Here is a 12941-nt window from a genome sequence, read left to right on the forward strand (position 1 = left end):
CGTGTCCTTGGTACACAGCGTGATTGTCTTAGGGACGAATTTGTGTAGGCCCCAGAAGATGGTGTCAAAATTTATGATGTCACGGCTGGCGAGTTGGTTCGGAAACCCCAGGGCGGTATCGCCACCTCAAGCCTTCTTTTCGCGCTCCTTGTGACTTCTCAGGCGTCTTCTCGCTGCAAAATAGCTGTTTTTGGTGTTGTGAAAGGGTGCTTTGTTGGTACAAGTGAAATAATTTTTCTCATTTTGTGACCCTTTAATGTTGGGTGTACGCGCGGATCATGGTGGCAGCCACATGTGCTGAAATGACTTATCTGCGCTGAGTATTGACACTTGGCTATCTAGTACGCTTATAGAATTTCGACCGACTCCATATGCGTACGCGCGACTCTAGCGCCTGAGCGCAGAGCGATTACATCGGTAGCTTTCGAAGGTTTCCATTACCTACTGCGCCCAGTAAGGACGTGTGATGATATGCCAACAAACATCGCCCTGTAAACAGCGGCGAAATTGCGACAGCCAAACAGCGTCCGGAGCGAAGGTTCTGGCGAGAAGCCAAGCAAATATCGATGACCACCGATCGAGGGCCGTCCCATTTTGCGTGGTTACTGCGAGTGTAGTGAGCGAGCGCAAGGAAATTTTGAGCTATCGGAAGTGACGATAGAGATATGTCGCGACGACAGGTGTTCGAGCATTGAAGAAAACGAGAGGAGGAAAGACGGGCACGCTTCCGAGGCTTCGTGATGGCACTCCGCTTCAGCGGTCGTCGGCTTTGAAGTCGCAACGGGGCAAACAATCGGAGCAGAGGAGGTCGCGATCTGCGTCAATCATGGCGTCAATGTTCTCGCAACGGTCGGAAACACTGCCGCTCAAGCGTCCCAAAGAATTACGTCATCGTTACGTCATCACCACCATCTTGAATCTGAGCCTAACTGAGCTTCCAACCAGAAGTGCGATAACTGAAGGCGAAATTGGCGCTCGAGTCGATGGCGAGTCAAAATGAAAGCAGCCAATGGCAGCCCGCCGCCGTGCCGGCAAAGCCGTGCGCCCCGCGCCGGCCGCCGAGGCCGCGCGCGCGCCGCAACGCTAGTTTTGAATTTCTCGAAAGTTCCGTTGTAGCATGAAGCGAGCGTTGAGCGCGGGCACCAGGCTGTCCGTGCAGGCAGGCTATGCTTGGGGGACGCCTGCAAGTCTCTCGTTGAGGTTGGCGGATCACTGTTCGCTTTTGAGACTTATTGGAGCGGTCGTTATGGTCAGCCGTGCTCCGCCGCCGCCACATCGGAGCCCGTCGTAGTCGCCGGCCTTGATGTGAAGTTTCGTGATGTTCCGTTACATGAAGCGACCGTTGGCCGGCGTGTGCAGTTTTTGCGGTGTTTCCGTGGATTGCTCTCTTGCCGCCGTGATGGTTAACGGCACACGCCATTCGTACATCATGCAGCGGTGCACGGATACTTCAAGACCGAGTTCCGCAAGATTCTTCCCTGATCGAAAAAACTATAGGTGAGTATGCGGTTTGCGTTCGCAGCCACGCATATATAGCTTCATTGCAGTTGGACAACAGTTGTTTTTAAACGTGACTGAATCGTGAAGAGCACGATTTTGCATCGTTGTACCAAGAAGTAACGAAAATAAAGCACTTTAGACTCATAGGTTAACTTCTGCGTCTCTGACATGACTGCTTCCTTGGAAGTGCTTTTTGCATTTTTTGGCCTGTTTATCACTCGCCTTCGTTTAAATACGCGTTTCTGAGTCTGTGTATCTCAACTTGCACTATACCGAGACGACGAAACTACGTTTGCGTGATGTGACTGCGTAATTTTTGTCGTTTGAATTCGGTTTGCAACTGCTTTTCTGCAGGACGTAAACGTTTTCTGAATTATGGAGAAGGCCACAAGTGACGCGTTTGCCCAAGGAAGGGTTAATAACTATAGAATCTGCTCTCTGCGAAGTCTCGATCCGCAACCTCAAGTGCACCAGCTTTCTACTCTGCCCCCAGTGCTTTCTTTCGGTGCGTGAATGTTATGTTCATTATATGTACTTACAGCTGAAAAAGTACTCTTTGTGTTTATGTATTACCTCTGTAATTACCTATAGAAAAACCGTTCGAAGAACCTTCATGTGTAGACATGAGGGTTGTTTTTTTCTGGTGAGCCTTGAGTATTGCAAGTGTCCAATATGCAGAATTTTATTGTTTGCGTTTATCTCAATGAAGTGCTCAGTGTACAGGGCATGACATTCTCACTTCAGTGACGTTATCTTACAGCTATGTATTGTATTAGCGGTGAAAGAAAAGCTGTGTAGTAGACTTATTTCACCTGGCCATTGGGTAATACGCGTTTCTTCGAATGTTATATGTGCTGCTGCATAAACGGACCATCGCCTTCATGCCGTTGCCGCCATCTAACTGTCAAGTAGTGGTCAAGTGCCAAATAATGTGTATTTCCCTTTTTAGTGCGATGTACTGCTTATATATATCTAGTTGTTTTGTGTTTCGTATTAGTACAGTGGTTAATAAGTAGTTAATTGCAATATTATTCCATATTTAGGTATTTTGCGCATCTTTATTGTTTTTGCCATGCACTGACATTTCGCCTACATTTCTTTAATTTTCATGACTCTGTCACATCAGCAGCTCTTGTGCACTTTGGTCAGTATTGTACTAAACACATCATGTTACTTATATGTGTATACGTTAAAGGGCCTGCATTTTCAGTGTGTTCGATTTTTAATTTCCAATTTCTGAACTTTACAATGAACTTTTGTGCTGTTTAGTCATGGACACACTGTGCATTCTTTATTTCTCTTCTTCTCCGGAACTTGTATCGTGTCCCATTATGTGCAAATCTTGAGTTTTGGAAACGGAGCAATAAAACGAAGTCACAGATATGTTGCGGGTGGAAGTCATCCCTTATGCTCTGGATCATGCAGGCTGCGTGCATTCAAACGCACTGCGCACCACGAGCGGACAGAAAAACATAAATGCGCGACCAAGCACAGCACGCGCGCACGCGAAAAAAAAAAAACGCGCCACGCACACGAAAAAAAAAAAAAACGGCGCGCGGCATGAAAGAAGAAAAAGGAGCCGCCAAGAAAGAAGGCAAAAAAAAACGGCACCCGACATGGGAGAGGAGAAAAAGCAAGCGCGCCCGAAAAAAAAAAAAAGAAAACGCCGCGAGGAGTGCGAGGGAGGAAGAGGGGGAAGGGGGGGGGGCGAGAAGAAGCGAGCGGCTGTTGTTACTGTTGCCCCGACGACGTAAAAACGCAATCGTTACGTAACAGCTGCGTCATCGCCGCCATTACAGCGCTTCCACTCGCCAGGGCCGTAACTCAACGGCTTTCTTGGCGCTCTCGGCGCAAGCGTCGCAGAACGTTTGAATTACGCGTCCCTATGGGAGGTATACGAAGAGACCTACCAGTGGTTCTCGGAGGACTCGTCCCGCCCTCTATCGAGCGCAGAAGAAGTCAATAGAGGCCTCGGTGATTCCAGCATTTCCAGCGCCCGATCTCAGAGGTTATGGAGGATGGCTTCGGTTTCGCTCCCTAGAGGCGCTGTAGTTCCCGAAACCACCTCGATATCTCCAGCTGTTTTCTCACATTGGGTGATCGGCCGCTTTCTCTCTCTCTCGCTTCTCTCTCTTCCGAACTCCTGTACGAGAGAAAGGAGAATGCGCTCCTTATTTTTTCTGGCTCCTCCTCGCTCGTCTCTCGCGTACCGCAACAAACGGTGAGCGAGTAAAAAAAAGAAGAAAGCGAGGAAGAAGATCGTCGACGACGGTTCCCTCCCCGAGCGTGTGCAGAATACCGTTCTGATTTGGTTGCCGACGCTTCGTTCCGCGATGCTCAAGGGAAAGACGCCGACGACGATGAGGTAAAATTTCCGACATTTGCACACGCCGCTTCTTGCACGTAAGAAATGCCGTCGCCACCACCCTTTAGCGCTTGCGGTGCTGTTTTTAAAGCGTCCGCTCCAACTCCTCCTCCCGATCTCCCCGCGATGTCGTTGCAAGGATACCTCCGTAACGATGTCATGTCGTGGTTTGCTCGACGTCGTTTGACGAGACGTGCACTTTCGAGTTCGTCTCGCGATCGGTTTTGGTTGCGCTTCGCGTGGATGACTGCGTCGGCGCCAGCGTAGAGAAGTCTAGTTTCTCGCCGCCACTCTATAAATGGCCTTGGTCGAGCCTCGCAATGCGTACATTTATTTTTTTATATTCGCTTCGCGCTCTTATGTCGTAGTTCACACACGCACGCTCTCTCCGATCTCGCTGCAAGTGCACGATGATCGCGACATATCTGTGTATCTGGTCGCGGTAAGCTGCTCCGCCCCCTGGTTTTTAGATGCCGTGTTTTTTTCGTTTCCTCGCGCGTATGTAAAATAAATCGAACGGCCAAGCTAACCGGAGACGTGGGGAAACGAGGTCACGGTGTGTGTTTCGTTTGTGCTTTGCGTTTTGCATTCCGATTGGCTGCGAACGACCGAGTCAGCTGGTCGGCGGCTTCTCACGTGTGCACGGTTTTGTTGACAACACTGGTGCGCTTCGCGTTCTCTGTACCATGCCCTGTACCACGCCTTCGATTTCTTGTTGCGAATGAATCGTAAACTTAGGTAATATCGAAGAAGAACGTTTTCGTTCATTCTATTTGTTTGCGAAGCTTTTTCGCCAACGGATCGTTGTGCAGGCGCCGTCACGGTGACGTAACTGCGGGGGTGAGGAGGTAGAAGGGAGGAGGCTTTCCATGCACAACCAATGCGGTTCAGCCATGACAGTTTACATTACCCACCCCATAATACATTTTTGCATGCGCAATGAAGCCAATAGGCAATTAAGCTTAGTTGTCTGTTAGTTTCATTAGTTGTGTCTTAACAAAGAAGCGAGCCCCTCAAATAGTTACCCTTTCATATTTTTTGCATGCGTGACACTTCACAATAAATCGCCACACAAAATTTAGTTACTAGAAATTTAAATCCTGAATCATATAGGTAATCGATTAGTGCACCACTAATCACTGGGATGGGATGTTTTGACACCACTGATATCACAGCTAGGTGTATCATGCTTCAACGTGGCATGAAAAAACAATAAGTGCTGAATTGTATTGGACTCCAAAGAGCCACTACACCCTGCCTGCCTGAACCACTCTTTACAGAGGGCCAATGATCTACTGCTGCGTTCCTTTTTGCCGATCATCCAAAAACAAAAAACAGCCTGGCGTGATCTTCCATGAGTTCCCGTCCGACCCCGTGACTCGCCAGAGATGGCTGAAAGCGGTAGCCCGGGAGAACGTCTGCCCCAAAGGGGCTTCGGCCACTAGTGTTGTGTGCTGCCTGCACTTCACCGCCGAGGACTACGCCGACGGCCCCGTAGTGTGCCGCAACCTGAAGGCAGGAGCAGTGCCGTCCGTCTTTCCTGGGAGACCACCGTGCGAGCCACCTCCTGTGCAGCGAGCTGCTAGTGGACGCGTGGTCGGCCTCAGCCTTATTCTCTCTGCCCTTTTTTTTTGCTTACATGCATAATTAGCTGTACAAGCGCCGAGGCGCGGTTTAGTTTGTGTTCATTTTTACGGTGCGAAAAAAAGGGCGAGACAAAATGAGAGAAGCTGCAATGCAAGCACTGACCATCAACTAGACAATTTTTATTAGAGCGACAGATGTAAACCAGAAACCACAAAAACTACGCAGGTGCACTGCTGTCACAAAACGTCTGAGCCAGATACTAAAACTCATCATCAAGGTAATCGATGGTGCACTCACGCACACGTCAGCCACCCTGTTGATGTGGTAAGCTTGTTCTTTGATCAGCGTGGCAGTACGCGATTGTGGTATCCTGGAAAGCCAAAGCGCACCCGCAGCGGGCATATTGCGTGGAGAGATGGCTCGATCGCGCATCTTTAAGTGAACTACAATGCTCTCGGAGATGATCTAATCAAAATTCTTTAGTTGACGGTCAGTGCTTGTGTTGTAACTTCTCTCTTTTTGTCCCGTCCTCATTTGCGCTGTAAAAATGAATGCTTAATTAGCACATTCATTCGAGAGACATTTGACTTCTCCTTGCTTTAGAAACAGCCCGCATGCAATGGCTACCTTCTAACCTGTTGCTGTGGGTTATTATAGAGCACTTTAGTTCGCCATCAATCTTTTTAGCATTTGCGAATTTTCAAGTTGCATGAACAGGAGTGGCCGGAGTAGAGGTGCCACTTGGCGGCGCATTACTTTGTATCACGTAAATATAAAGCCACAATGGAAATCACTAAGTGTGTGTACTACTTCGCTGCTGGTGTAAATAATCACAGTGGGTGTAATCATAAACATCTTGGCTTTTGAAGCCTTTTTGGCGCAAACACATGAACGCGAACTAAAATAATTATTTGTAATTGTGATTAGATGGAAGTGCTGCAAGATGTTGCTACCAGCACCCGGTAACCCGATATTTCGCGAATACCCTTGTGTATTTAAAAACACTGGACATGCCGAAGCTCTCTATTGTGAATCCACTTGACGACTACATAATTAAGCAACAGCGTCTATTTCTGTATTGTGAAATTGGTGTCTTTATTATTTACTTGGTATCATCTACTTTGATCTAAATTTCATGTAATCTAACGCAGAGAATCGTATCTTCTCTATGTCCCGTTTTCTTTGCACTCACTTCGTTATATGAGCCTATACCAGCTTGCATAGTTCACTCTATTATTTCAGTTCGTGTAAATTCCTTCCTGATTATAGAGTCGTTATGTCCCATGAATTTCTGTCTGGAATTATGTGTTGCGTGTTGCACACATAAATTGCAAAAAAACTATTTTCCTAAAGAAACACAACTGTTACTTTGTGTACTATGTGTTATGTGTACGTCATGGCTACTAGAAAGTCACTGCAGAATGTTTTGCCCATTTCGGCATGACGTCCAATCTGAGTGTTTATTAATCTGTATTGCGAAAACCTGCTTAGCACACTATAAGCTTACCACATTAAATAATGCATTTATTTTCATGCGTCTTGTTTAAGTTTTCATCATATGAAGCCATTTCGTTGGCATCTCTTGTGTACTGAAACATTTAAATTTTTCGCTCCTTTGTTTGAGCACTACAAATGTCATTGGGCTGGGGCAGTCCACTGCTGTTGGTTTAAGTCGTCATGATGCTAAACTGATGGTGTCAGGTGCTCTGGTGCTTCGTTTTGTTTAATGATGGTTCTGTTTGTGTATGGCATGTTCAACAAGGTATAGCCACTGACAATCATGAAGTGCAGACAGTAGCGTTGTTTACCTACACGAATGCACGCATTCTACAAGTCCAAGAACTTAATCCTGGGGTTTTATGTGCCAAGACAATAATCCGATTGAGGCAAATTGTAGTACGAAAAAAGCTTAGCAAAGCACTTTGCTGTAGTACGTGGCGCTGTGAGAACAGTAAAACATGTAAAAATAAATTTTGGGTCTGTGTGACGGGTGGCAAGGACGAAAGCCCCCCCCCCCCTAATGCGAAACCCTGCATGCACATGCTTATCACTCAAAATGGTGCAATGTCTTTTTTTTTTTGTAAGTTCAAGTTCATTTGATATGCCAGCACTTAATCGTGCGCGACTGATCTGCTTCACAGCAAGATAATCCGAAATAGGTTAACTTGTTAGAATATTCAATGAACTATTCTGTGGTTGATTACTGGAATATGAGTTCTCAGCCATAGGAACAGAAAAAAAAAAGCATTGCTACAAGACGTTAGTCAGGGACGCAGCATATTCAGCAGTCGTAAAAGCTGTGCCACAGAGTCTTGCCCAACTAACCTGATGCCGGTTTGTGTTGGGCCGCGTGCATCCACAGAGGATCAAGAAGACGCATGGGCCGGACTTCCTGGAGAACCTGGACAGCCCAACGATGGACGTGACCGAGTTCTTCGAGGAAGACGAGCCGCACTGCTTCGTCTGTTACCTCTCCGTGCCGCCTACCAGCAACGACTACAAGTCACTGCTCATCTGTCGAGACTGCAACACTAAGGGTGAGTAACGGAACCAGCTGGGGTGGTGCAGCGCTTTTGCTGGTTTCATTTAGGGATGGTTCTGTTGGATTTGTGCATGGCACGTTTAACAAAGTATACCCACTGGACATTATAAAGTGCAGAGAGTAGCATTGTTTACCTACACAACTGTGCACATTCTACAAGTGCAGAAATCCCATTCTGTGATTTTATGTGCCAAGATGATTGTAGTGCAATTTTATGTGCCAAGATTGTAGTGAGAAGCAACTCCACATTAGCTTGACCGCCTGTCTCTGCGGTGGCTTAGTGGTAGCCGTGCTCGGCTGCTGACCCGAGAGAGGTGCGGCTTTTTATTCCGGTTCCAGTGGTCACATTTCAATAGAGGCAAAATCCTAGAGGCCCATGCACTATGTGATGTCAGTGCACGTTAAAGAACCCCAGGCAGTTGAAATTATCCAGAGCCCTCCACTATGACGTCTCTCGTAGCCCGAGTCGCTTTGGGATGTTAAACCCCATAAACGAACAAACCATTAGTTTGACCTCCTGAACTTCTGTAATATGCATGTAAATGTAAGTATGCATGCATTTACGCATTTCCGCCACTTATGAAGGCACCTTCTACAACTGCGATCACACCTGCTGTCTTGAACACAGCATTACAGCACCGCAGTCGCTAAGCTTCCGCGGTAGGTGCATTTTACAGGTATATTGTCCTGGGGAAAGTCTTTAATAACGCAAGTGTGACAGCACGGTTATACTACACAAAAACAGCAGAAATTACAGGAATTACTCTGCTTCCACGAGTTCTTGTGACCTTCGGGCAGTGCTAATGTCTTAGAGTTGTAATAAGTTGTTTGTGTACACACGCAACAGATTGTAACACAGATGCACCTGCAGACGTTTAGGTTTCCGAGTCGGTAGGTATACTGGGCTGCTACACCTCTCATAACAATTTTAAAAAGAGAAATGCTAGTCTTTGTAAACCACAGTATTACGATTGCCCTTAATTGAAAAATCAACATCTAAAATATTTTGGATGCAAACTGAAAAGAAGCATAAATGTTACTAATTACAATGTGTGATTAGAGCAGTTAGACGGGGCGTAATCAAAGCCCGTGTTGTTCTGTGTTCATGAGTGTGGATAGTAGAAAGCTTACATTGGCTCAACAAGCCAGAGAACATGACTGCCACTCAACAGCATTAGGGCATTGATCAACATTGAGACGACAGATGGGATGCATTCAGAGATGCAACAAATGTTCATGTCTGTATGAGTCTGTCAAAGCATAGTTTTCAAAGCTTGTTACAGTCTCGTTTGCATTGCATTTATGTTGTGCTACAAAATCAAATACCCTTACTCTCTCTTCACAACAGGCACTTTTGCTTTTTCTAGATTTGCGATGCTTTACCAGTCATATAAACTTGTGCAGTAGGAAAAATATGCAAGTCTTTTTTTTTTTTTCTCGAGGTGTCGATGCTTCACCCGGCTGAATGGAAGCTCACAAGACGCTCCATCATACGTAGACAATGAACAATGAAAATGTATCATATGCTAACGGGCTTTTGAAATTGCGGAAGCAAGGTTGGAAGGGACACGGCTTGTACGCGTGGCAAAAATTGCGTTGCTTTGACATCTGTTTGTGCGCTTGCTGTTATGCGCAAAAAAAAGATTTATAGTCATTCCTGCTTTTCTGCAGTTTTTTTGTCAGTTAGCTTAGGAGGTGCGAGAGTTTAGCCAATTTTCTCAGTTCAAAGACGCATCACTGTGAAGCGTCCTCGTTTGTCGTTGCGTTTGTGATAATAATGTACGACGACAAGAAGGGCTCGGCGCGACTGACCCGCCGTGGCTTGCGCTTTCGTCCTTTCCTGCGTGCAGCTCACCCTTCATGCCTCAACTACTCCGCGGAGCTGGCTGCAGCGGCCCGGCTCGCGACATGGCAATGCGTCGACTGCAAAACGTGCTCGGGGTGCAGCTCGACTGCTGACACTGTGAGTATCCTTTTGGGAAATGAACTGCCATGTTGTAATCAAAATACAGGCAAACATTGTTATAACGAACACTGATCTAGCGAATTATCTTTGATAGGGAACTAAATATGAACTTTGGATGGTCATGCTTGATTTCATTCACATTTATTCTTTTTATAACAAAACCGAAAATGCGAGCGCTGCCACGATATAGGCTGCAATGAAGAAATATTTGGTTGATATGAGGCTCAAAGCTTTATAGGCAGCATAAAAAAACAGAATAAATATTGAAAATCAATTGGGAACCATGTTTTTTATTACAGTGTGGTATTGATGTAAAAAAATTTTTTAGCGGAAATGAGCAGCGAGGATGCCGCAAACATGGCCACGAGACTGGGTAGCAACTTGAAAAAAACTCCCGACTACTGAAACTGCTGAAGTACTATAGATGGCCCTTCCGTGCACGGACACTGCGGAAAACTTAGTTCTGTGCAGTGCATGTGCTTTTGTGTCTAGTATTGTTGTGCGAGCCGTATTGTTGATTTGTTAGAACCAGTTTTTATCTTTACTGTTACAATGAAGATTGAATGTAACAGACTAATTTATGGTCCTGACGCTAGTTAGTTATAATGAGGTTCGATTTACTGGAGAGAAAGCTAGACTTGGAATCGTTCAGAGCAGGAATTCACTTTCATGAACCTTACAAGCATCTGCTGAAATGATTTGCTGTTATCAGTTACACTCTGCTTCAAGTGGTCTTCAGTGACCTTCGCACTGTGCTTGCATTCTTGTGAGCTCAGATTGCAGAGTAAGTGCCCTAGAAAGGTATTGGTCCTGGGTTGAAACCCTTGACCTTATCGACAACGAAGCTTCCTTTCTGGAAATGCTGGTTTCCTTGTCACTTTGTGCTACAAGTGGGCGAATGACAATTTTTCGCTTTCATGCTGCACCTTCTGTTACTGAACGTGGGTCACACTACAAACACCATATTTAGTAATAAGTGATCTGTTGGGGTAGTGTTTCTTTCAAAAGTAGTCACAACCTGCGTACTCCAATTACATCAATTCAGCATAATTTGCTTCAAACCTTTTAACCTGACCATGTTTGACAGTCCAGAAAGGCACGAATTCTATTTCACATAGGATGCCAATTAATTCGTGCCACTGTTGTTGGATGGTCCAGCTAAAGCAGACCACTGGTTATTTACAAGCAAACCCCAGCGGCATTATGGTGTGCTGAAAGCAATAAGATCACCGGAGAAACGTCACCGGAGTGCTAGTAGTCACTTTTAATGTCAACTTCGTCGCGTAAGCCTGTTGCCTCGCTTTTCTGTCTTCTAGGACGAACTCATCATCTGTGATGGCTGTGATCGAGGCTACCACATGGTGTGCCACAGGCCCAAGCTGATGCACAGGCCTCAACGTAAGCACTTCCTGTCTACGTTCTCATTGATGCTGCATCTACGCTCTGTTTCGCACACAATGCTGTGGTAGCTACACCATTTGTGCAGTTGTAATTCTGGCCGTGCAGTTTTCTGTAATTTGCAATGTTGTCTACGAAATAACCATTTCATAACTTGTTTCACGACTGTAGCTTGTGAACGTAAGGCTGCATCAAGTCCCATATTTGTGCATCTTTGTGCTTCCGGTACTCAGCATACTATGCTTTGACTGCGAGCTAAAGCGTTGTGCTTTGGCTACTGGTCACAGGAATGCGTCGCTCCGTTGGCTTGATGGTAAAGAGGTGAACATCTATAGCACCTTCCCTTTAACAACCACACCATTTTGCGGCATAAGTGTCAATGGCTTAATGTTTCATCGAATTAACGTGACACACACCTGATCTCTCATATGTGACACACTGTGATGTGCATGTATTAAAACTCCCACACAATAATATAAATACACACTACTTATAAATGCCACTAAAGTGTATGTCACTTCTGTTTCGTGACAGTACCAAGTGAAATCTTTGTACACCATGTCCATAGAAGAACATCTAAGTTTTGGAGACATGACTTATGCAATATTTGTCATGCTGCAATAAAAACTGCATTTCTTCCCTGCCATATCATTAGTCTAGCACACCACTTGCACCTTCTGTCGTAGCCTGACAGGTTCCTCTCCTCAAGTGTTTTCTCTGTGCCTGTAACCTATTCCCCTCTGCAGTGCTATTCAGTTTCAGGATATAGAAAGTAAATAAATACTCCTTTCTACTCCTTCATTCTTTATGGAGTGTTCTTAAAGTAGCACACGGTAACAGTTGTCAACTGCGTTAAATTTTTAAAATAACTCTCTCCAGGCAAGTGGCTGTGCAAGGCGTGCTGCGAGGGCACGAAGAAGACTGCTGGTGTCAAGATCAAAACTGGTAAGCATGTACAAAGTATTTAGGCCGGCCTTGTGCGTTGCGATTTTAGATACTTGTGTCACTGTCCTCTTGATATGGTGTTAGCTTAACTATGTTTTACTTTTTGGGTGCAGAAGTGGACAACTCGGTTGGCCTTCCGACGCCATGTGACTCCCCAGTCCCAGACGAAGAGCTCAAGGGCTTCGATGGCGAGAACACTGACCTGTAAGTTCAGTTTTTAAGGCAAAGCTTTCTTTGTTGGTTTCAGTGGGTATTAATGTCAGTGTTGATGGCTGGACTGTGTTAGTATGAATATTGTTTTCGTGCATTCCGATGGCTTTACCGTTACCTAAGCTTTGGTGATATGGTGTTTGATGGTTGTGGATGCTTTGGTCGGTGGTGGTTATACTAATAGAAATGTGGGTGTGGGTGGTGTGGTGGCCTCAGTGGAACGTGGAAAGCAGATGGTGAGGTAACTACACGTGCCAGTTTAGAAAGGAAAGCCAAGCTACTTAGTAAAAGATTTCATTGTAAAAAAATTTGGGAAGCTACACACTAGTGGTGCAAAGACCGTGGAATCAGCGGATCTGGCGGCCTTGCCCTCCTCCTTTTTGTCGTCCTCACTTCCCTTCCCCACCCCCTCGTTATACTATGCTATA

The 12941-nt window shown here is 45.8% G+C and overlaps 1 protein-coding gene across 2 annotated transcripts in view; it reads left to right on the top strand.

Moving 5' to 3' along the window:
• LOC119405120 (sterile alpha motif domain-containing protein 1) overlaps nt 1–12941 on the top strand; it is a 33329-nt gene that overhangs the window by 12886 nt on the left and 7502 nt on the right. Inside the window, exons 1-7 of one of the 2 annotated variants that reach the window (XM_037671916.2) lie at nt 3738–3865; nt 5146–5461; nt 7815–7989; nt 9845–9957; nt 11277–11358; nt 12238–12303; nt 12417–12507. In XM_037671916.2, the coding sequence (XP_037527844.1) occupies nt 3834–3865; nt 5146–5461; nt 7815–7989; nt 9845–9957; nt 11277–11358; nt 12238–12303; nt 12417–12507 (875 nt within the window). In that variant the 5' untranslated portion in view covers nt 3738–3833. Of the gene's footprint in view, nt 1–3737; nt 3866–5145; nt 5462–7814; nt 7990–9844; nt 9958–11276; nt 11359–12237; nt 12304–12416; nt 12508–12941 lie in introns of those variants that run through there. The other variant, XM_037671915.2, reaches the window with a different exon arrangement.

Source organism: Rhipicephalus sanguineus, chromosome 9 (assembly GCF_013339695.2).
Source record: "Rhipicephalus sanguineus isolate Rsan-2018 chromosome 9, BIME_Rsan_1.4, whole genome shotgun sequence".
In the NCBI taxonomy this organism is placed as follows: domain Eukaryota; kingdom Metazoa; phylum Arthropoda; class Arachnida; order Ixodida; family Ixodidae; genus Rhipicephalus; species Rhipicephalus sanguineus.